Source organism: Marmota flaviventris, chromosome 8 (assembly GCF_047511675.1).
Source record: "Marmota flaviventris isolate mMarFla1 chromosome 8, mMarFla1.hap1, whole genome shotgun sequence".
NCBI lineage: Eukaryota > Metazoa > Chordata > Mammalia > Rodentia > Sciuridae > Marmota > Marmota flaviventris.
The window spans coordinates 122,250,847-122,273,268 of record NC_092505.1 but is presented as its reverse complement, the minus strand read 5'-3'; the positions used below and the strand labels follow the sequence as shown (position 1 = coordinate 122,273,268).

General features: G+C 46.7%; 1 protein-coding gene across 2 annotated transcripts in view; it reads left to right on the top strand.

The window, feature by feature from the left end:
* The window catches only part of Clstn2 (calsyntenin 2), a 561,925-nt gene that overhangs the window by 504,317 nt on the left and 35,186 nt on the right, over positions 1 to 22,422 (top strand). For both annotated transcript variants that reach the window (XM_071615603.1, XM_027933766.2), the window contains exon 9: positions 21,917 to 22,079. In XM_071615603.1, the coding sequence (XP_071471704.1) occupies positions 21,917 to 22,079 (163 nt within the window). The remainder of the gene's footprint in view (positions 1 to 21,916; positions 22,080 to 22,422) is intronic.

Sequence of the window (22,422 nt, the reverse complement as noted above, 5' to 3'; positions counted from 1 at the left end):
AGGACACGACCGCCTGGTCCCCTATGGATGGGGCACAGGGGCTCTGTACCCCTCACTGCATTTCTACACCCATCTCACCTTCACAGAGATGGGAAGGGGCTTTTAAATCTTCCTACCTGAATCATGACACCCCTCCCCACTATGCCTGTGTGTGACCCTCATCCCCAGAAGCAGCAGCCAATGGACTACACTGTGAAATCACTGCCACCCAGGGTAGGGGCTTCCCACTGATTCTCATTCCAGAAACCTGAGGCTGGGTTGAGATGGCTGAGAAGGCTGCCTTCCTGTGGCCAGGACCCGCTGAGGACGTGGCACCTCCCCGAGGAATATGCTTTAAGCAGGCTCCTGACCTCCAGAGCAGGTTTCTGTGACTTCCCACCTTCCAACCATGGGCAGTCTGTTTACCCAGAGGCATGGCAGCTGCAGGTTGACCCCAACATCTGCTCAGTAACTGGGGACAGACCCCACAGTGTGTAAAGTTCCTGCCACCCAGCCTGCCCGCCTGCGATGGCCATGTAGGCTCACACAGGGGGACATCCTCAGTACATTTTATTGCTTGGGGCTGCTCCATTCTGCATTTAAAAAGCTTATCTAGGGAGACAGAGGCAGGACATTGAAAGCCTGCTCATTTAATAAGATTTTACACGGTCTTGACCCCCTGGAAGTCATTTGTCCCTAATACACTTAAAGCTTTTTATCTGTGGAGTGAAGCACAATTGGTCACTTAATTTTTTTTGAAAAGCGTAATACATCACAACCGGATTCAAGTGTCAATTTTTCTTTCCATTTCTCCGTGGGTCTTTCCAGCTTGGCGCCCCCTCCATCCATCTGTTCATTCCTCTGCCTCGCCTTGAAGAGATTCTAGAAACATCCCGAGGGCTGTAACTTGCCTAGACACATTTCCTGGGTCCCCAAGTCACCCCTACCTTGGGTTTACTTACAGGGGAGTTAATCAGAGCTAATGTCACCAACGCTTAAACATTTCAAGGAATTCAATTCATTAATTTAGGGGATATTAATATATCATCAATGACACTGAGGGAGAGATATTAGAAATACATGAATGGACTTTTAAATTTTATTAATTATCTGTTGGTTTGAATGAGTGTGAGAAAAAGGGTTAACTTGCCCCTTACGACATGATTTCACTGCTATGAAATGACTACAAACTTATTTTGTTTGTTTAGATAAAAGTTGATTTGAAGAAAAATGTAAAGAAAATAACAGCAGAACAGGCTTGTGAATCTGCTCATTTATTTCACAAATGCTTCTTTCGAGTGCCTGCCATCTGATGGGTGGTTCTGGAGTCTGGGAATAAATACAATGTGCAGACAAAAATCCCTGGACCTCCAAAGCCTCAAACAGGTCCCCTAGGAAAAGAGTTATCCAAATAGTCAGGGAACACATGGAAAGGTGCCCGACTTCATTAGACATCTGGGAATTAATTTAAATCCATAATGAGCTAAACTAAACATCCACAGTGATGATTAAAAAGACAGAAAAAGGAAAAGAGACAATACCCCAACTTGGCAGGCATGCAGAGCCACTGGAAGTTGGTATACTGCTTGAGGGTGTGTGAACTGGTACAGCCACTTGGGAAAGCTCTTGGACGATATGTGTAAAGTAGTCCGGGCCATTTCTTTCCTAGTGGTCTATCCTGCAGAAACACACATACACACACCCCTTCACTAGAAGACATGCACAATAATCAAGAAGTGACTAGGTCTCAGAAAATGCTCTTTGAATGCACTAAAGTCTATTCTCTAGCAGTCTATGAAGAGGCAAGTCAGACATGGCCCCTGTCCTGGGGGAGAGTGGATTTCTGCCATGGATCACACGTTTTTTTTTTCTGAGTGTATACTGTGTTCTGAATTTCATGACGGATCCTAGGAAAATAGGACTATATCCAAGACGGTCTCATCCTCTTAGGAAAACAATCACTTAGCTCAGCAACCAGAAACCTAGGCCTCTTGCACTTGGCTGAAGGAAATTTGGTTAAATCAATATGGACAACCCTGGGTTGCTTCTGTATGGTATATATAAGTAGGTAGTCTCCACAGGAAGAGGGATTGTTCTGTCTTATTTCCTGCTTTATCCCTTTGGAAAATAGCAGACTTTATAGTAGGGGTTTGGTAAGCATATGGAGGATGGTGAGTGGGTGACTGGACACATGGGTGGGTGGGAATGAATGCAGGTGGCAAAGCTTGGGAGTCTGCAGACAGCTGTCCCCACGGGAGGCAGGGGGTTCCCACCGAGAGTCTGACAAACCCTACTTCTCTCTGCCAAGGAAGCTCTCCAAAAGTTTGAATTATTATAACTAACCATAGACTTTTTTAAAAAAAAAACTTAAGACATAGATTAATATTTCAAGAGAACAAGGTTCTAATTTACAACCAAGACCTCTGGTTTAATCAGCCCAAGGAAATAAGAAGAAGTCTGTGAACATCATCGCTTTGCTGGTGTTTTTCCGTGGCACTTGTGACTGGGTTTACCTCTTTGGCCTTTAATTATTCCATTCTCTCTCACGGCTTTATCTTCTGACACTTTGGAATGGAAATGTGATTTGCCATTCAGAGGTTTCAGCAAAAATCACGTTCAAGTCAGCAAATTGAGAGTCTGATAAAGGAACCGAGGGTGGTGAGGAGGCTTGGAAAAGAACGTTTTTCAAGTGTTTTTAATTAAATCCGTGTTGTTATTTCGGATGGTGGGGAATCATTTACATGCGTTCCAGGGTTTGTTTGGGATCTCAGGTGTGCTGTTCCTGGAACGGTAGCATTAGTCATGCAACCTCAGAGCAAGTTTCTTCCTTAGTCAAATATTTTGTGAGCAGCACCTACTGGGTACAGCTCTTTTATAGAAGGCATTAAGCTAGGTTCTGTAGGGGTCAAAGACATACTTGACAAAACTCCTGGCCTATCACATCAGCAACGGATAACATTATGGGGTCATAATATAAGAGAAGCGGGAAGAGGAGGAACAAGAACACAGACATCACTGACTCTCCCTAGGCCAGGATCTCCACAGGTGCTTGGCCTGCATGAGCTCCTAATCATTGCTCAGTCTGTGAAGAAGAATCACCTGAGGCTCAGAGAGTTCAACCAACTTGTCGTAAGCCACACAGCTCCTTAACTGGTCTCTCTAAAAATCTGTTCTTACTGGGGTATACCTGCACATTAACCTTTCAAACTACACTGAAGGATGTGATCAGAACCAGCCCCAAAACTCATTGTTAGATTAATAAAGAGTGTAGAGGACAATAGTTTTGACACTACAGAAGGCCCTCTTTTGAGGACCTGCAGAGAGATTTCTGCCCAGACTCCATACAAGAAAGAGCTCTGTTCCTCTCTAACAAGTTCTCCTTTCATTTTACGGATATGATAAAATGCTGTGATCCATCAAGTTTCCTCTTTGCATCGGCTGCTGTAAAGCTTAGAACCAACTGTCTGTCCTCTCTGCTAAGGAATGCAGACACGCACTTAGGGCACAAACCACAAGCTGTCTTCTTTTGGTTGTTTGATTTCCCTGTACTGGGGATCGGATCAAAGGACTCTGCCACTGAGCTACCTCCCCTGCTCTGCAAGGCTTCTTCTTAATTTTGCGTCTTGTTCTGAGTCGCCAGAAAGCAAAGCCTAACACAGAAGTTGATGAGTTTCTCCTCTGCGGTTAGCAGTGTAAGCCCAGGAGATGAGAAGAGGAATAGGGAGTGAGACACGGAGCAGGGGCAATACCACAGAGGGTTCATTGTCCAGCCGGACACTGCTGTTAGCCTCTTCCAATGCAGTTATCTACTCATCGTCTTATGTGAGGGCAGAAATGAGGAAGAGTCCATCTACTGGCACCTGTCTCCCTTTAGCCCCAGGTTTGCACCAGGAGCCTTATCTCCCCTGCACCTCTGGATCTCGGTGGATGGGCATGAGTTCTGCCATACCTCGTTGGGAAGTCCACCCCGGGCAGCAGCTGGGTGGATCTTGTGGAATTATTTGCAACCTGGGGACATGCCCAAAGCCTATCTCCTCAAATGTCACCAAGACCTGAGGTGGCCCAGCAGAGTGTCTGAGACATTCCTACCCAGGGGATCCCTTTCATATCCTCCATTTCCTGATTTAAAAAAAAATTGTGTTGGTTTTATCCTCATAAGCCACATTTGATCTGTTTTGAATGAGTTGAGACACAAACAAAATACAGCAGGTATTTGCTGTCTGCTCATCTAGTCTCTGGAAAAAGAGTTGTACCCTCATGGCACCCCTTCTTTTTGATCCCCCGGAGTGCCCCCAGAGAGGGGCAAAAGTGAGTACCTGAGGACAAATTATCCTAACCACTGGCTGCTGTCACTGCCTCACTACATGACAAGGTAGCCTTGAACTCGCCGTCTGGGGCCAAGTCCAGACTTTTGCTTCTTGAAATATTTCCTTGCAGATTTGGTTACATGTGTCACCAGAAGCCCCCAAGATTCTACAAGGACAGCCTGTCTTTGGAATCCCCGACACTGAGCCTTCTTCTGGCATTATGGGCACATGACGAATGTTTCATCCACGAAATTAAATAATTGGCGATGACAATGTCTGACTCTTTGTGCCCAGTACCTGCCTGGCTTCCCTTGTTTACCCTTCACACAGCTCAACTCCTACCAGCGTCGGTGCAGCTGAGTTATGTGATCCCAAGAGGAAACCTGATTTATATGGTTATGGATTTTGCTAAAACACCCACATGCACGCGCGGCGGGTGCACACACACACACACATGCATGCATGCACACACGCAGTATCTGAGTCTGGAAAAGCATGCAGCCCCGTCAGCCCAAGGTCAAGCCCTTGAAAAAGCCTTTGGCCTCTCCAGAAGCTCCTCTTCCTCCTGATTCCCTTGGTCTCAAGGTCCCTTCTTCAACTGCGTGACTCACAGCCCCATCTACCGACTGCAACAAAAACAAGGTACCTTTCTGAAATTCAGCTGTGAGGTGGCCTTTAATTACCTAATGTCTTCAAGGTCCCTAATGTGTAATTAGTTTGATTGGACCTTGTAATTAAATGGTCAGCCAAGGACGTGGGAGGGTGCCTTTGCAGGAGCATTCTTTTCTTTCTTTTTCTGGGCTGAGAACTGCAGCCTAAGAAACAAAGGCCCACCTGGGTGCCCGGAGCTGCCTCTGACCTGGGACCTGGGGGGGAGTATCTGGAGATAATGAGGCTGGTCTTTGTGCAGGGCAGCTGTGCTCATGTGCAAAATTGCCCGTGCTGGAGGTGGTGAGGGGTAAGGTCACCTCCATCCTCAACTGTTTCTCTCTGAGTGTCTTAATTGGCATGCCCAGTGCCTAATGTTGCACCTCTTGCTATAGATGGGGTTCACTTAAGCCCTTCTTAAGAAGGCAAAGGCTCTCAGGCAGGGGGAAGGCAAATTGGAAATCAGGGCTCTCGTGGGGAGGTCAGAGAAGCCCAGATCAGCCATGGACATGGTGTCCCGTATGGGAGCTCCGGGATTCCAAGTCACCTCATGAGCCTCAGGGATTCTGGACATCAGTGTCTCCCTGCCTGTCCAGGTCTTGTAATTCATAGCCATTTCTTCTAATTGGGTATGGGGGCCTGATTCCAAAATCAGCCTTGCAGGTAATTTTTCAAGGGCTCAGAAAATATGTGGGAATTGAAAACACAAACCAAGTAATGGATAAAATAAACACATCCATATGACCCCAGAAGAAAAGCACATTTAGAAATTAGGAATACAATCAGAATATCTGTGAGGGTAGATAAACTTTCTAATAGATGTGAGCCATCCTGCCATCAAACCAAAGCCAACCACCAGTCAAGATTCTAAAAGAAGGATTGTAATGGAGGAGGGGAAATTAGGAAAAGTGAGTGTTGGACAGTTTTCTCTTTGTGTCTCTGTTTTTTTGTTGTTATTTTGGGGGTGGGGTTTGGGGCCCGCATTTGATGATTTTTTGGGGGGGTATTTTTGTTTGTTTTTCATATTCGCTCCATATGTTGGAGAAATCAGACAAGGAAGAAATATCACCTAAAATTCAGTAGAGTTGGGGGCCCTGACCCCCCACCCCACCCCAGAATTTCCCTCTAATACAACCACTGCACTTTTACAGGACTTTTTTAAAATTTCCTTTTGTGAAATACACGTAACATTCGCCCACTCCTCCTCCTGGGGAGACGGAGAAGAAAGTGGGATAAGTTTTGCGGAGCACTTTGAAAATAATAAAGAATTATTTCATTAATGGAAAACGATGAGTGTTGCTGCCACTAATGAAGGTTGTTAAGAATCTATTATTAATACAAATTAATGTTAAATCTGATGAGGAATGAAGTCGGTATAAATAAATAAGATCTAAATTAATAGGTATAGAGGCAGTAATTACAATGATTGAGTACCAGGCTGGCTTTTTCTCTGACTTCTGGCAGAGGGGCGAGGGGAGGAACCCCCACACTGTTTAATGGGTGACGCTGGCTGTGGAGAGGTCAGCTCTTTCACACCAGTCACCTTCAGCCCCAGTCAGTCCCCGCCACCACCCGGCTCTTCTCTCTCAGGGATCTTTTCAGGAGCAGTACAAGTCAGTCAAGTGCTCTTTGGAGGCCACTGGGTTCATGGTCACTGGAGGAGGACACACACCCAGTGCCGGTGTTCCAACAGATACCCAGGTTTGGCTCTTCTGTGCCTGGACTGAAGGCTGGGTGCAGAGAGGACACCCCTACCTAGTCCTTAAGGATTGCATGGATTATTACTCAGGATCCTCATCTCCTCTCCTAAGACCCTCCCTCCACCTTCCTCCCCCAAGGTCCCTTTCCACTGGACCTCACCCTGCACAGGCACATTTCAGATTCACATCAGATGAAATGATTGTTTTTTTTTCTTTCCTGAGTCAACATACCACAGTGGCTTAGAGCAGAGCAGAGCCTCTCAAGCTCTCACACCCTGCACACCTGCACATCACCTGCAGATCCTGGATTTAGAGGGTCTGAGGTGGGGGCTGAACTTCTGCATGTGACCAACTCCCTGCCCATGCTCTGCCCTAGCCACTGGCCCATGTGGTGCCGCTGGGGACAGCCCCACACAGGGTCCCAGCGGGGCTCCAGACACAAGCTGCTGTGCCATGGGTCAAGTCACTAAATGCTCTGAGCTTCAGTTTATCTGTAAAATGGAGAAAATAGCAGTACTGCTTCCAAGAGGTGTGCTCCATGGCCCCATTCCCACCCCCAAAAGAGCTCCAGGAAAACAGCCCACCGGCAATGAGGACCTCGAGGACCTTGGAGAACCTGCCTTCCATAACCTCTCCTCCCCCTCCTTGGCCTCCCCTTGCCAGACATATCCATGGTGTCCCTAGGAACCCCAGGCTTAAAGACCTACACTCTGTGACGTAGTCTTGAGTCGGAGCATCTCCGCCACTTCTGCCAGATCATAAGAGAGAGACTTTTCAGGGCGGTGCTAGGGCTCCAGCCTCCCTGGGCTATCTCTGTACCGAGCAACATGCCTGGTGCCAGGCAGGCTTCACGGATATTTAGCGATTATTTAGATGGACGGATGGATGGATGGATAGGGTTTACAAACCCTTTATTATTATTATTACTTAACATGGGATCCTCCTTGTAAAAGTGCAATTTTCTGAACACATCTCACAGATTACTATTATCATCATGTAATATTCAAAGAATTTTCCTTCTTCCTACCAAACAAGGTGGCTCCCCACTCCCCGCCTCTTTTTCTGTTGTGTTGAATGATGGGATTGAATGCTGTGCATCTTCACTGAGCGTTATTATGTCCCTAGTCCTGCACTGGGGGCCACAGGGGCAACAAAAGAAAGTCAAGCAGGGTCCTGGACTCTGAGACCTTCTCAGTCTCACTCAAAACGTAGAACAATCTGGTCCCTGGACAGTGCAGCTGGGATGGATGCTACATGAATGAGCCTCATGCATCACAGTGAATGCTGAAGGCCATTTGTCTGCCCATTTTCTGACATCCACAACCAGACTGAAGCTTGGAACCAGCCCTGCTTTGCCTGTGATTGACAATCTGCAGCCTATGCTGAGTGTCCCTCAGAGCCTGGACTTGGAAGTCAATGGACCACCCACCTCCTCTCCAAAGCCAGAGAGACTTGCTGCTTGGCATGTTTTTGTTTGTAGATTTTTAAAAAATTATTTTGTTTTGGTTTGGGAGGGAGACATTGCTCAATTTTAACCAGTTCCCACAGCTTTTGCATGGGACCAAAACCCAGGTGTGAAAATCCCCCTTGGCAAATATCCATAATATCCGCTGAAGCCTGGGCTTAAGATCTTGGATATTCTAATGGATTTTAAGCTGCAATCATTCCCCAAAGATTCCTGCAAATTCCCCAAAGCTAATGGACTCACTTGGTTCAGAAAAAGTACCCAATTTCTTTGCTGTGGAGTCCTGAGCAGAGGCAACTTTGGTAAGCCTTCCCTGGAGAGGCCCCTGTGAAATGCAAATCAGACTCTCCAGGGAACTCACTCTGCTAGGGGAGCCCGGGAGCAGGGGATCAAGACTTGGCTGGAATGGCTCTTCTGCTCAGGACACTGCCCACTGCCCACTGCCAAACTTGAACGCAAACCCACCAAAGCAAGATCTGTTGAGGATGGGCATGTGGGGAAGGGTCTATGCTGGGGATTCAAGATGCCATTATACACTGCTGCCTCCAAAGCAGACAGACATCCTCCCTCTCCACCTATAGCTCAGGAAGTCCCTGGTCCCCTGGAATTTTGAGATGCAAGATTTCGCCCCAACACATGCAGTGTCTTTGAAAGTAGAAACACTTAACCAATTCCATTCAAGACCCAGCTCACTTGGGGTTGGGGTGGGGTGAGAATTTATTCTTTGAATTATTCAGGGGAGGCTTTTTTTTTTTTTTTTTGCTAGCACTGAGATATGAGATCTGTCAACTAAATTATAATTATGCTTCTCTACAGATATCCACTGAGATTCCTTTTTTTTTTATAACTTGCAAGTATTCCATACCTGTTCGCTTAGAGACAAGCTGTATTTATGGACAGCCAGATTCAATATTCAGAGTGGCAGCATGAAAAATTAATTTTCTTCAAATATGTTACTGAACAGTTAGCTGCATCTCTACAGCCGATTTGTTTAATACGCTCTTCTAAGAACTTAAAAGTAGCTCTTGGCTACTTTTTGAAACCCAGGCTTGAGAACAGGAAATAGGAGTCCTGGGCTCTGGCCCTGCTACTGACAAGCTGTCTTTCCTGGAGCAAGTCACTGTCCCTCTTTGGGACACAGACAAGCTGATCCAGCCCTCTGGAGACCCTCCCACCTGCGCTCCTGCAGCTGCCCACAGACCGGGGCTTTCTGGGGGTGCAGAGTTACTTGTAACCACTCTGTGCTGTTTATTTGTCCAGGAGAGAATGAAAGAAAACAACTGAGCAAGGAAAGAAACATTTTTGTACCAGAACATTCTCTCCTTCATCCCCTGGCTGATCCTTGTGTCCCTGCCAAGTCCCTAAGAACTGAGAGACACAGTGGAAGATCCCACCTCCCTCCGCTCTCTCTCCTGGCCTGAGAGCTCCTGACAGGTCCCATGTCTCCTTTACATGAAATGAGTCCTTACCCACCTCCATCCTCCTGGACCTTAAGCTCACCCCTCACTTTCCCTTTGAGAAGGCCATTTGGCACTTGGGACTCAGGATTCCTTGTTGCTGAAAGACTGTGTCCCCAGTAACAGACCAAGAGCCTCTTGGGGTCAGGAGCTTTGTAGGTGACTAATGTCCATCCATACGAACATCTTCTTTCTACTTTGTACAATCAGCACTTATTGAGAACCTACCTGGAGATACTGTGGTAGACACGGTCCTTGTCCTGGTGGGTCTCGGGGTCAATGGATGGGCTGACCAGTAGAACAACCGTTGGCCATGTGTGACTGTCAGGCATTTGAAATGTCAGAATTAAGAAGTGCTACAGGTATAAAATATACAATGGGTTATAAAGACTATGAAAAAGCAATGTAAAATTTCTTAATAATTTTTAAAATTGATTACAGGTTGAAATGACAAATGGATGTACTGGGTTAAAGTCTAGGATTAAAATTAATGTCACCTGTTTGTTTTTACTTTTTTAATTTGGGGACAGGAAGATGGAGAATTCCACACGTGTCTTGTGAATTGTAAGGGACAGTCACAGGGAGATAGCAGGGACAATGAGGCAGGCACAGATAAAGCAGTCCAGCTGGTGTGTTGAGGAACAGCAAGAAACTGGGGCTCTTCCCGGACGGGGCTGGAAGTCAGGACTGCAGAGGGCTCATGCGGGAACAGGGAAAGTCCTGTAGGGCCATGAACCCAGGAATGAACCAGAGCAACGCCTACCTTTTAAGTCAGTATGTCCAGCAGTGCTGCAGGTATTTTACGTGTATTAACACCGTTCATCTCCACCACCCCATGGGGCAGTTACTTTTCTTATCATCTCCATTTTATAGGTGAAGGAATGGAGGCACAGAGAGGGATTGCAATTTGCCTACGTTCACACAGCTGGCCAGTAATTCAATCAGAACTTGAACCTGAGAGGTCTGGCTCCAGAGCCTCACTGGGGACCTGTCCTGTAGCTCCTCTCCTGAGTCAGAAGGGGCACCCCCACAGGTCTGGGGCAGTGCAGAGCCCAGACCGAGAGGAAAGAGGAATGCTGGTGGCCACAGGAGTGGTAGAGGGCAGAGTTGTCACTTTGTGGGCACCTGCTCTCAGGTCCTCTACCCCATACTGCAAGCCCTCCCTCCCTCTGTGCTCCTGGTCCCTCTGCCTTGAACGCTCTTACCCACAGGTCCCTTCAGCCTCCCCTTTCCATCACCACCCACTCCCGACCTCCATAACGTGGTCCAGCCTCCCCATTATGGGCTCCTACAGCACCTTGTACTTCATCCTTAGAATTTCTTAGAGACGTAATATAGACTTATTTATGTTCCTAGTTTATTCCACCAGGGAAGGAACTATGTCTACTTTTGCTCATTTTATATACTCAGCACCTAGCATATTGCCACCTTGTGATTGGTACCAACCAATATCTCTACTGAATCAATGATCAAATCTGTTCCTACAAGACAGGTCTTCTACCCATTTTACAGATGAATAAAACTGTGCTCGGCAAGCTTCAGAAACTAGCCCCAGGTCCCCTTCCCAAGTAAGCGAGTAGCAAAGCTGAAACTTCCCCTGAGGTGACTTGCTGCAAACCCAGGGCATTCCCACTGCCTCTCATGCCAGGACAGGTCAGGAAATTCATGAGGAAATATCCCCAGGTGAATTCTGTCGCTCACTCGTCCAGGAGGAGCCAGAACCCCCAGGAGGTACATCCAAGCCGGAGGCTAGGGAGGAGACCCCACTGCCCCTCCTAGCCAGAATGTCCCTGGGACTCATGGGTGCCTGATGCTGTGCATCCTCTGTGCCTCCTCCCACTCTAGGCCCTGGTCTTTCATCCAGAATTCTCTGTGTCTGGCAGGGCTTCTCAACCCAAACTTTTTTTGTTCTTTTATGGACACACAGCACAGGAGAATTTGCTAGAATTCCATGTGTTTGGCTCAGATATGGCCCAACCATAAAGACCATGATCCGGTCTTTTCCCAGGTGGACCCTTCTGTCCCCCTTTTCTGGAGCAACCAGTCCCAGAGTTGCTAGCTCTCCCAATAAGCATTCAGTCTGTCAATAAACGCTAATTGTCAAGGGGCTGCCATGTCCCTTGCAGTGTACCATGAGAAACTCAGTCTTCCCTGGCAGAGGGAGGCCCCATGGGTAAGACTCCACCTCACCCACTCTGTCCTAAAACAAAGAACTCACTTTGAAGACCTTTCTGTCTGGGGCTTGTGATCTGCCTGGTCTCTGCACAGTTGATTGCACTCGGGGTGGAAACACCGGAGGAAAAAATGTTCCCTTTCCTAATTGTCAAATTTAAGACATGTTTCCTGACCTGTTAAAATATTGAACTCGCTCAGTACATGGGCGCTTACAACCTTCAACAGGCAGACTGTGCCTCTGCGCCTCCTCGGAATCTGTGCCCCAGGGCCCTGACAGTTGTCATCCAGCTCAGGAAATTCATGAGGAAATATCCCCAGGTGAATTCTGTCGCTCATTCGTCCTGGAAGTGAAAGCCTGGGAGGAGGAGGAGAGCATGGCGGGCAAAGAGAGGCGTTTTACTTGGGGGATGAGAGGAATCCTAGAGGAGCCAGGCCGGGGCACCTCGGTTGGGCGGGGCCAATGTGTGGTGAACAAGGTGCTAGAAGGTGGCAGGGGACTGGCTAGGGTCTTTCCATTTAGTTCACTGTCACACTCCCAGTGCCCAGGAAGTGCCTGAGGCATCGTGGGACAATGATAAATGCATTGAGAGAGGAGAGAGAGGAGAGAGCCGCATAAATTTCACAGCACGCATCTTCCTGGGATTTTTATTTTTTATTCCAGATAATAGTCCTAGGTGCCTCGTAGGAGAACAGCACAGATGAGGCCCAAAAATTGAATAGATGGCCCACTCTGTCCCCCACCCTGCCATATGACATTGTCCAGGCAGAGGTCGTGAGGCTTGGCCACACCAGAACCCTCTGGAGGGCTAGTTGGAGCACAGCTTGCCAATTTCTACACTGCAGTTTCTGACCTTGGCGTGTCTGGGGTGGGACTGGGGAATCTGAATTCCTGACAAGTTCCTGGGAGGTGCTGATGCCTCTGGTCCAGGGACCACACTTTGAGAAGCACTTGGGGGAGGGAGGGATCCTGATGAACTGTGTTCAATGAGGCTTTTCCAGAGAGTTTTTGACAATGAACCCCTTTGTGCATCAGCAAGACGGTATTTTACAGAATCCCAGTTGGGAAAGGAAACCTGAAGGAGTCTGAGGAGAACATTTCCCTGGGTGGTGATGAAGGAGGTCCTGGCGTCCCCTGGCTGTGGCGTTCCCCTGCCTCCGTCCTGCCCTGGAGAATGAGATGGCACTGGCCGTGCACAACCCCAGGCTTCACTAAGAACAGAGTTTCTCAAAGAAACCTCTAACCTCTGACTCCCCCCAACACAGCCAACCCTGCCTCCAGGGGGCCCAGAAGGCTTAGTGGACCATCCCCAAGCTGGGTGAGGGAGGAGCTCTGAATTTGGGAAGAGAATGTTTGCCTGGGACTTTTTAATACATGAAAATGGTGATTAGAAGTTTTGGGGGATCTGCCATGGGTGTCATGGAAGGGGGAGTCAGGACACTGCGTGAGAGGCACTGCTATCAATAAATAAACCAGCTGGTCCCATAGAAATCCAAGCAGGGTGCCTGGCACATCACCACTGCCTGATAGAGGACTGGCGAGCTTTCTCTCCCCCAGGAGTTAAAATCCTGGCTGTTAGGAAATCCTGGGTTTATAGGCTCCAAGCCTAACTTGGGATCTTTTGGGGGACTCCCCCAAATTTCAAATGGGGGTGGTCCTTTTGACTCAGGCCACCTTTTGTGCTTCCTGCTCAGAAGCCCTGAGTCAGCAGGCACTTTTGGACAGGAGGCCCCTGTGGGCACTTCTGAACATCATGGTCACTTTCCAAGGAAGCACACTGCCCTTCCTGTAGCTGGCTGAAGTGCCAGTCAGCGATCTCCTGGCAAGATCTCAAATAGATTCGCAAATAGAAGCGGCATCCTTGCCTCAGCAGGAGGCTGATCTTGGAGCTAACCAAAGCCTCATGTTTCTACAGTTCCAAAACAGTGGTCTGAGCCAAATGGCCCTGTACGTGGGCAGGGAGACCTGGTTTGCAAGGATTCTTGGGTGAAATAGGGCTCCATTTCATGAGATGAACTTCAGTGTTGACCTACTCTTTAAATCCCTTCTGTGGAGCAGGGGCTCACGTAGCTCCATTATCCATTGCCACCTGAATGCAATACACAATAAGTCCATTGAAGTCAAATATCATTCTCTAGAATCCAAGGCATTAAAACAGAATAGCATTTCTTCACAAAGCACAGGAGGTTTTTCTCAAGCATGGCACCTTCCAGGGTGTTTGCTGGTATTTATCATCTGTCTTCTGTAGAATCTGTGTCTCTTAACTTTATCAATTTTTTTCCATATAAATGCTCTATACTCTCATCTATCTTCCAATCCACTGTTTCTGTTTCCAGCTTTCCCATCTATGATTAACTTATTTTGTTGATTAATTTTTGTTTCAATAACCATGTGTCGCATCCCAGGGTTTTTTGTTGGGTTTCTTTGTAGCCTCTGCTTTCTTCCATTTCCTTTCCAATTGTTTCATTTTTCTGTATTTCCTGTTACATGAACTTGATCATTTGTCATGTCCGCTTTTTTTTTTCCCCACAGACTCAAAGGACTGTTCCTTCTTTGCTTTATGATTTTCTGCAGAGCTCATCTCTGAGAGGAGCTGGCTGGCACATGCCCCAAGTTATGGGCATCTCTCCACCTAGAGGCTTTGGATGAGAGCCAAGAGCCCTACGAACTTCATGGGTGCATTTCTAGGTTAATTTCTGTACCCAGGGTGTTTGCAGAATGTCAGCTGTGTGCATTTGATCTGATGCCTTTGCACAAAGCAGGCTTTGGGGACAAAATATTTGACTGTATCCCTGGGCTAGGGGTGGTGTTTGTCCTGGGACCCAGGCTTCAGGTGGTCCCCTCAGAACACAGGCTTCATGCCAACATCCCAGGTGGAGTCCTCTCCGGGCAGAGAACCTGGGTGTCCATTCTTGTCTCCTCCAGGGCTTTGAAACCCCCGCTGATGGAGTGGTTCAGCCCCGCAGCAGCCTCTGGTTTCAACTCCCAGGTGCAACTTTAGTTCTTTTGTGTTTGATACCCAAAGAGTACTCTTCCTAGCTCTCTTATCTTTGTTCCTTCTGTCGCTGTAGCTGTTACATTTCAGCCAGCATCTCAGCACATTTGCAAAAGGAAAGTCCAAACGTATGCACTCAACATTATAGATGCCTTAGCTCAGTTCACACAGCCCCATGGGTAAACACAATGATCATTATTCTCATTTCACAAACGAGGCAGCAAAGGATTAGAAAATTTAATTATTTCCCCATAAATATATGAAGAATTTATGACACCAAATCCGTTACCCCAGACTTGGCCTGCAACAAATCTCCCCTGCCTGCTCTTCTGCTGCACCTGACCCTGTGGCTGGCTCAAACCCAGGGTGGCCAGTCCCTAGCAGGCTGCTTGCTCTGTCTGACCCACCCCACACCAAAGCTCTCTACCCTTTCCGCTGCCTTCTACCTTGCAACAGCCTGTTCCAGATACACTGTCCATCAAGCTCTCCGTCCATGTCTTTGCTTCCTCTAGTGTGCCCAGGGTTGTGACTTGGATGACAGATCATGTGGGGAGCAATTGCTGAGGCAAGAACACAGGGGAAGAAGCAAGCAAGGCTGGTGGAGGTTGGGGTGAGCTCACCTGGGGGCACCAGGAATTTGAAGTGCCTACAAAACTCCAGGTGAGATTTTTCAGGCACGAGGCAACACACAAGCCCATGACTCAGGAGATGAGTCTCGGCTGTGGGTTCTGACTTAGCAGTGTTGTGAAACTGAGCCACTGGTTGTGTGTGAAATGAAAAGACAAGGGGTTGGAGATTTAGCTCAGTGGCAGAGTGCTTGCCTAGCACATGCAAGGGACTGAACCCCCAGCCCTGGGGAAAAAAAAAAGGATTAAAAAAGACTAAAAAAAACCAAGGTAACAGAAAAGACAAGAGGCCAGACGTGGTAGCTTGTGTGTTACTTTTCACTCTCCACAAGTTGTAAGTTCCTTGAGATAAGACACCATGTCATTGGGGATGGTGGCTCATGCCCATGATCCCAGCAGTTTGGGAGGCTGAGGCAGGAGGATTGCAAGCTTGAGGCCAGTCTCAGCCACTTAGTGAGGCCTTCAGCAGCTTAGTGAAGCTCTTTCTCAAAATAAAATATAAAAAGGGCTGCGGATGGGGCTGGGGTTGTGGTTCAGTGGTAAAGCGCTTGCCTAGCACATGTGAGGCCCTGGGTTCGATCCTCAGCACCACATATAAATAAATAAATAATAAAGGTATTGTGTCCAAGTACAACTAAAAATTACATTTAAAAAAAGTGCTGAGGATGTGGCTTAGTGGTGAAGCACCTCTGAGTTCAATCCTTGGTACAACCCCCCACCCAGAAAAAAAAAAAAAACATGAAGAAACCAAGTTATTTCCCTTTATTTTTGGAAAGTGCCTAGGACAGAAATGATTCTCCTACTTTATACACTTGGGACAAGGACTGAATGGTATAAAGAATAATATGAAGAGCTGCCAGCATCAAATTTGAAAAGTGAGTCCAAGGTTGACTGTTATTGCGACTCCCATCCCCTCCTCCCACCAACTACCTCTGGGCCTTCTTTGTCTGCAAAATAAAAGCAAACCCTATTCTCAGCCCTCAGTTCCAAAGCCCTGGAGCCATACCTCAACTCCTCACTTCCCCTAACACAGCCCCCCTGCACCCCAGCTCTGCATCTTTTTGCTCCTTCCCATCTTCCCGGTGGGTTAGACACCCTCCTCCTCCACATGGTTAACCCAGCACCTTGCACAGATCCATGACAGCTGTGAATCAGTCTGCTCTCAGCCTTTTTGGAGATACCATGACTGAATCGGAAGCTCCATAAAAGCAGGTGCTGTATCTGTGGTTGCTCATAAATAGGACAAGCGTTTAGCAAACGTCTACAGGAGGTATGGAGAAGGAGTGAGTCTCTGTATTCCCCCTGACAATAGAAAAGACGAATGAAGAAAGGAAAAAAGAGGTTTCTGCTTCATTTGCTTGGAATGTAATTCCTAATGAAATCTTAACAGTGCTCTGATACTCACTCTAAATTCCCCCCTTCTCCCAGCTGGAAAGCATCGTTCCATTCCCGAGGACCTCACAGTGCTTCATACCTGGCCTGCAACACTTATCTCCATTCCCATTGATTTGAATATTTTGTGAACTCAATATACCATGTCCTCCTGTAGATTGGAAATCTTAAAGGCAAAGGACATATCTCATAAACTCTGCATCCCTTGCAGCCCCTAGTAGATATAGTGATTGATTCACGATAGTTGGTAGGTGAACGTGTCCCATGTTGAACAGCCATGTTCAAAAATAGCTGATTAACAGGGGAAACCAAGTCAGGACTCCCCATCTGGCCCTGTGTCGGGCACGTGGATCAGCCTCTCAGTATCTGCAAAGAGAATTTTTTTTTTTTTGGTCTTTTTTATCTTTTCTTGTCATGAGCAGCTTCCCTGGCCCCTGATGGCTTGGAATGAATATCAGCCCGCTCCTAATTCCAACCTCCTTCAACTCTGTCCCTACTACCTTTCCTGGACATTTGTGTCTGGATTTGTGACTCACTCACTAGCTGGAGAGCAGCTACAGCCACCTGCAATGGAAACATTTGCAGATGTTCTGAGAGTAAAGTTTTCTGAGCATCATCTAAGGGGATGGTGGCATTGATGTGCTTGATGTCAGCTGGCTTCACCAGTGAATGCCTCACAAGCAGTTAGGAATTCAAGTTCTTCTCTCCCCCTAGGAAAGGTCACTTTGCCTAATTTCCTTCTGTCTTGGATGAACATTGACAAATTTGTTTTTGTTGCCTTCTGGCTCAATCATTTTTCAATTATAGTTTGTCCCCATAGTTCTAGCAGAGGGTCAATGCAGGTCTCTTCTTGATCATAGATCCACATTTATGAAACCCTAATTAGGCATTTCCTTTAGCTGCTAATACAGATTACTTGGTGGGATAAATCTACACACCATAAGCTCAGTAGGAACTAAAAGACTGTTAGGAGGCCCAATTAGGAGCTCACCAGGCAGCTCCCAATCATTCTTACCTCTGAGTTTGGACTCAGGTTGTTCCTCTCACCCAGAATCCCTCTCTTTTCATTTTGGAGAATATAAATATTGCCATCTTTTGCAGCCTATATTAAAAGCAGATAAGATGTATCCCTTTTCAAATTTCAAATTCTGATTTTCTTTCCTTCTTGCTTTTACTTTTTAGTACTTAAAGTGGCAAGGAGACAAATGCACATCCTCATAGTCTGAGGATAGGAATATAAATAGTTACAATATTTTGCAAGGAAAAAAAAAGTTGACAATATGTATCAAGAACCTTAAAAATAACCCCAATCTTTGACCCAGAAATTCCGTTTCCAGACATCTTTCCTAAGGATATCATCAGAAATGCAAACAAATATTTATTCACAAGAAATTAATTACAGCACCATTTGTCATAGTGGATATAAAATTAGCATCTGATACTAAAGGAGGAGTTAAGTATATTATAGTATTTCCATATCATATAGCCATTTGAAATGAATTCTGTGAAGGTATTTTCATGCTGATGTTAAGGGGTACATGTAAACTTTCAAACTGTCATACAGTGTGATTCAAATAGACCTTCCCCAGGCTGGGGCTGGGGCTCAGTGGTAGAGTGCTTACCTAGCATGTGTGAGGCACTGGGTTAGATTCTCAGCACTGCATATAAATAAATAAAATAAAGGTCCATCAACAACTAAAAAATATTTTTTAAAAAAATATACCTTCCCCAACTGTTGCTTCCCAGGATGTTTATAGGAGTGCTATAGGTAGAAAAGTTCAGTCTCCAGCAAGGCTGAAGTTATCACAGGCATGAACTTTGAGGCTGCTGGGAGCCTTGGGTATGCTAGTGGGAAGGGGAAAGCCACTCCACCCACCCAAAAGTGGCTTAGCTCAGCACACAGGGTCACTCTTTTAATGCAGGACACCACAGCAGCTGCTGACCAGTGGAGCATGATTCAAAAAGCTGGAAGAAAAACACCGAGGAAAAAATTGTAATAATGAGAAGGATTACTAGTGCTGTGATAATATGAAATTATTCATATTGCCTCTTCCTGGGAATTTTTTGGTATTGTCTTATAAAAGTGCCAAGTGTTGTGAAATTAACGAAAACCAGAGCGACCTTCTCCATCCAGCTACTGGAGACAGGGGCACTGTAGAGTCAGGTGGAATGCAGAGGCAACCTGCCAGTCTCATGAAGAATGGCACCACCTTGGGGGTGACAATGGGCCCAGGACTGGGGAGCCCTCAATACTGCCTGTTGGCTTGTACCTCCTGCAGGTTGCAGGATATGATCAGGAGTACCTCACTGTCACGTGGACTTCCAGATGCCTCTGGGGACCTCCCCAGGATGTGAACCATAGTTTGTCCTCAATTGCCAACCCCACACCCAGGCTGCATTGGGTTTCTTTGGATTGAATCTTTATTCAAATATTCTTAGTTCCCCAATCTTCCACCAGCCTAGACAGACTTCCCTTTGTGCCACCCCTACAACCCAAGATCACCTCTCCCTGGTCACATGCCCAGCCCAAGATTCCTGTACCAAATCAGGGTCTGGCCCAGGACATCCTGGAGAAGAGGAGTGTCACCTGAGTCAGGGCTTCTCACTTAGTGTCACAAGACTTCAGAGTGATGCTTCTGGACCCTCCCAAAGCCTCCTAAAATATTCATCAGGCTTTATCAGGCTAATGGGCTTCAAAAGGAGTAATTTTCTGAGACATGAGACAGGACAATATAAAAAGAACATTAAGGGAAAAATTCTTATTCCAAAATGAAAGGAATAGATCATTTAGCATCCCTATTGGTGTTATCTATTCATGAGAAACAGCACATTTAATCCATAGTGGGATGTAGGGAGGGCTTTGAGCCTCACCTTAGGGTCACCTTCATGCGGAACTCATCTGTCTGCCCTGCCACAGACAGCAGGGGTGATGGAGACCAGGGGATGCAGACAAGATGTGTCAGAGGAGGACTCCGTGGGGTGCAGAGGGAGAATGGCAGAGTCCAGCATGACTCCAAGGCACAAGGAGGGCAGAGGGAGGAGGGTGACACCGTCCCAGAGTCCTGCTGCCTTCATGCTTCCTGTCTCCTTCCCAGGATGTACTAGTCTTGGCTTTGATTTTGGATGATGCTCTAGAAGTTCAGCCTCTTGAGGTCAGGAATTATAACTGTAGCCCACTCCCCCATATTTCTACTAAGCCATTAAAACCAGTCCCCAAGCCTGAAACCAAGAGTCTTGCGTGCTGCAGGCTGTCAGGACTTATGTGACAGTGCCCTGCCCTGAGTTTAGGCCAGGAGGGTCCAATAGAGATCCTGCTTCCCTGGGTGCTCCAGGGTAGGGACAGCTGAGTGTGCTGGGAAGACTCTCCCCGTCAAATTTGATTTTGCTTGAGTTGAAAGGGCCAATGGATGACAGCGGCTTCTCGGGGAAGCCCTTCAACAAAGACTGAGGTTCCAATTCTTCCAGGTCTTGCACTTCTTCCTCTTTCTGTGTTCATTGCCTCTCTGTTCATTTGATTTCCATTTCTGTGGCCAATATACCTGTGATGAACAACTTACAGGGAGGGAGGAAAGGTTAAATTTGGCTCAAGTTTCAGAGGTTTCAGTCCATGGTGACTTGACCCTGTTGTCTTTGGGCCTGTGGAGAGGCAGAGCATCCTGGTGAGGAGCTCATGGTGGAAGCAACTGCTCACCTCAGGGCAGCGAGCAAGAAAAGAAGGGCTGGGGTCCCTTCACCGGCATGCCTCGGGTGACCTACTTCCTCCAGCTAGGCCCCCAACCTCCTCCAGTTCCCACCGTCTCCCAAAAGTACCACCCGCTGGGGAGCAAGCCTTTAACATCTGAGGCTTTGTGGGGGTGGACAAACCCTGACGTCTCTCACTCCCTTCTAATTCCTGATTCTTTCTTCATCTTTCCTTTTCTGGCCCCCCCTCTCTCCTCCTCTCCTTTATCTTCATCTTTATTTATGCATTCAATTTAGCACCTTTTTTTAAAAAAGAATCCCATCTATCCCCAAACTTAGACAAATGATTCCAACTGGACTTTTTCTCTACTAAAGAAATAAGAGAAATTTTATTCAAAGCAATTTATGCTGACGCCCCTACCTGTCCATCAAAAATCTGTCAGCCCAGGTAGCTGGTAATGAGATGACCAAGATTACCTGCCTTTAGCCAAATGAAATTGGCCTTCTGTATCTACAGGTTTTGCATGCGCAGATTCTACGACCAGCAGAGGATCAAAGCTGTTGGGAAAAACATTGCATCTGTATTGAACAAAAACAGATGTTCTTGCTTGTCATTATTCCCTAAACAACACAGCATGACAGCTATTTACAGACCCTTTACATCGTATCGGGTATTATGAGTAATCTAAAAATGGGTTTCACTATGAAGGAGGATGTGTGGGGACCATATTTAAGTACTTGTTACGGTTTGGATATGAGATGTCCCACAAAAGCTCACATGCGAGACAATGCAAGAAGGTTTCGATGTGAAATGATTGAATTATTAAAGTCTTAACCTAATCAGTGAATTAATCCCCAGTTATGGATTAACTGAGTGGTAACTGAAGGCAGGTAGGGTATGGCTGGAGGAGGTGGGCATTGGGGTATATAGTCTGTATCTGGCAAAGGGAGTCTTTCTCTGCTTCCCAATCATTGTGTGAGCTGCTTCCCTCTGCCACACTCTTCCACCATGAGGTTTGACCTCACCTCACACCCTGAGGAACGGAGCTGGCTATCTATGGACTGAGACATCTGAAACCATGAGCCCCCAATAAAGTTTTCCTCCTCTACAATTGTTCTTGTCCGTCTTCTAGACGCAGCAGCAAACAAGCTGACTCAAACAGCACTGCATCATTTTATATAAGGAATTTGAGCCTCTGCAGATTTGGGTCCTGGCAGGGCACCTTGGAGCCAATCTCTGAGAAAACTGAAGGGCCACTCTACTCACCTGAGGATTGGGTTCTCAGGTGTTCCTCTTCTCACTGTGTCTGACAATGAGTTTCTATAACCTCAAGCGTATGTGAACCACCATGTTCCTTGAATTTTTTGCAATAACAATTGTTGACCCAGAAATGTCTTCCCCACCTTTCACAATTAGGATAAAGGAGGCTGTTTGATGTTGAGCTGCATATTTGATTTTAACTCTTTTCTTTTTTATTTTTTCTCTTCATTAGATTTGTGACAAAGAGTGGCATTACTATGTCATCAATGTGGAGTTTCCTGTGGTTACGCTGTACATGGATGGAGCCACATATGAGCCCTACCTGGTGACCAACGACTGGCCCATTCACCCGTCTCACATAGCCATGCAGCTTACTGTCGGTGCTTGTTGGCAAGGTAACGCCAAGTGGAGTTCTTCTCCTGACTATGTTTGTGTACAGTCTATGAAAGATGCTGATGGAAAAGCAAGTGGTGTAAGAGTTGGCTAGAAAAAAAAATGTTCTGCTAGCCCTGACTAATAAAATAGGTCTTATAAAACCTAAGTTTTAATCCAGACACTAAAGCTGTGTAATCAGGAAGCACTTGGCTTGAGACTAGATTTTGATTTTGGATCAACATGGGCAGTTTCAGGGTTGCCTCTGAATGGCTAATGCCATATATTCTCCTGGAATCTTATCTAGTTCCAAACTGAGCCTGCAAAGAGCAAAGGCTAAATGTAGAATCTTCTATTGAAATTGCC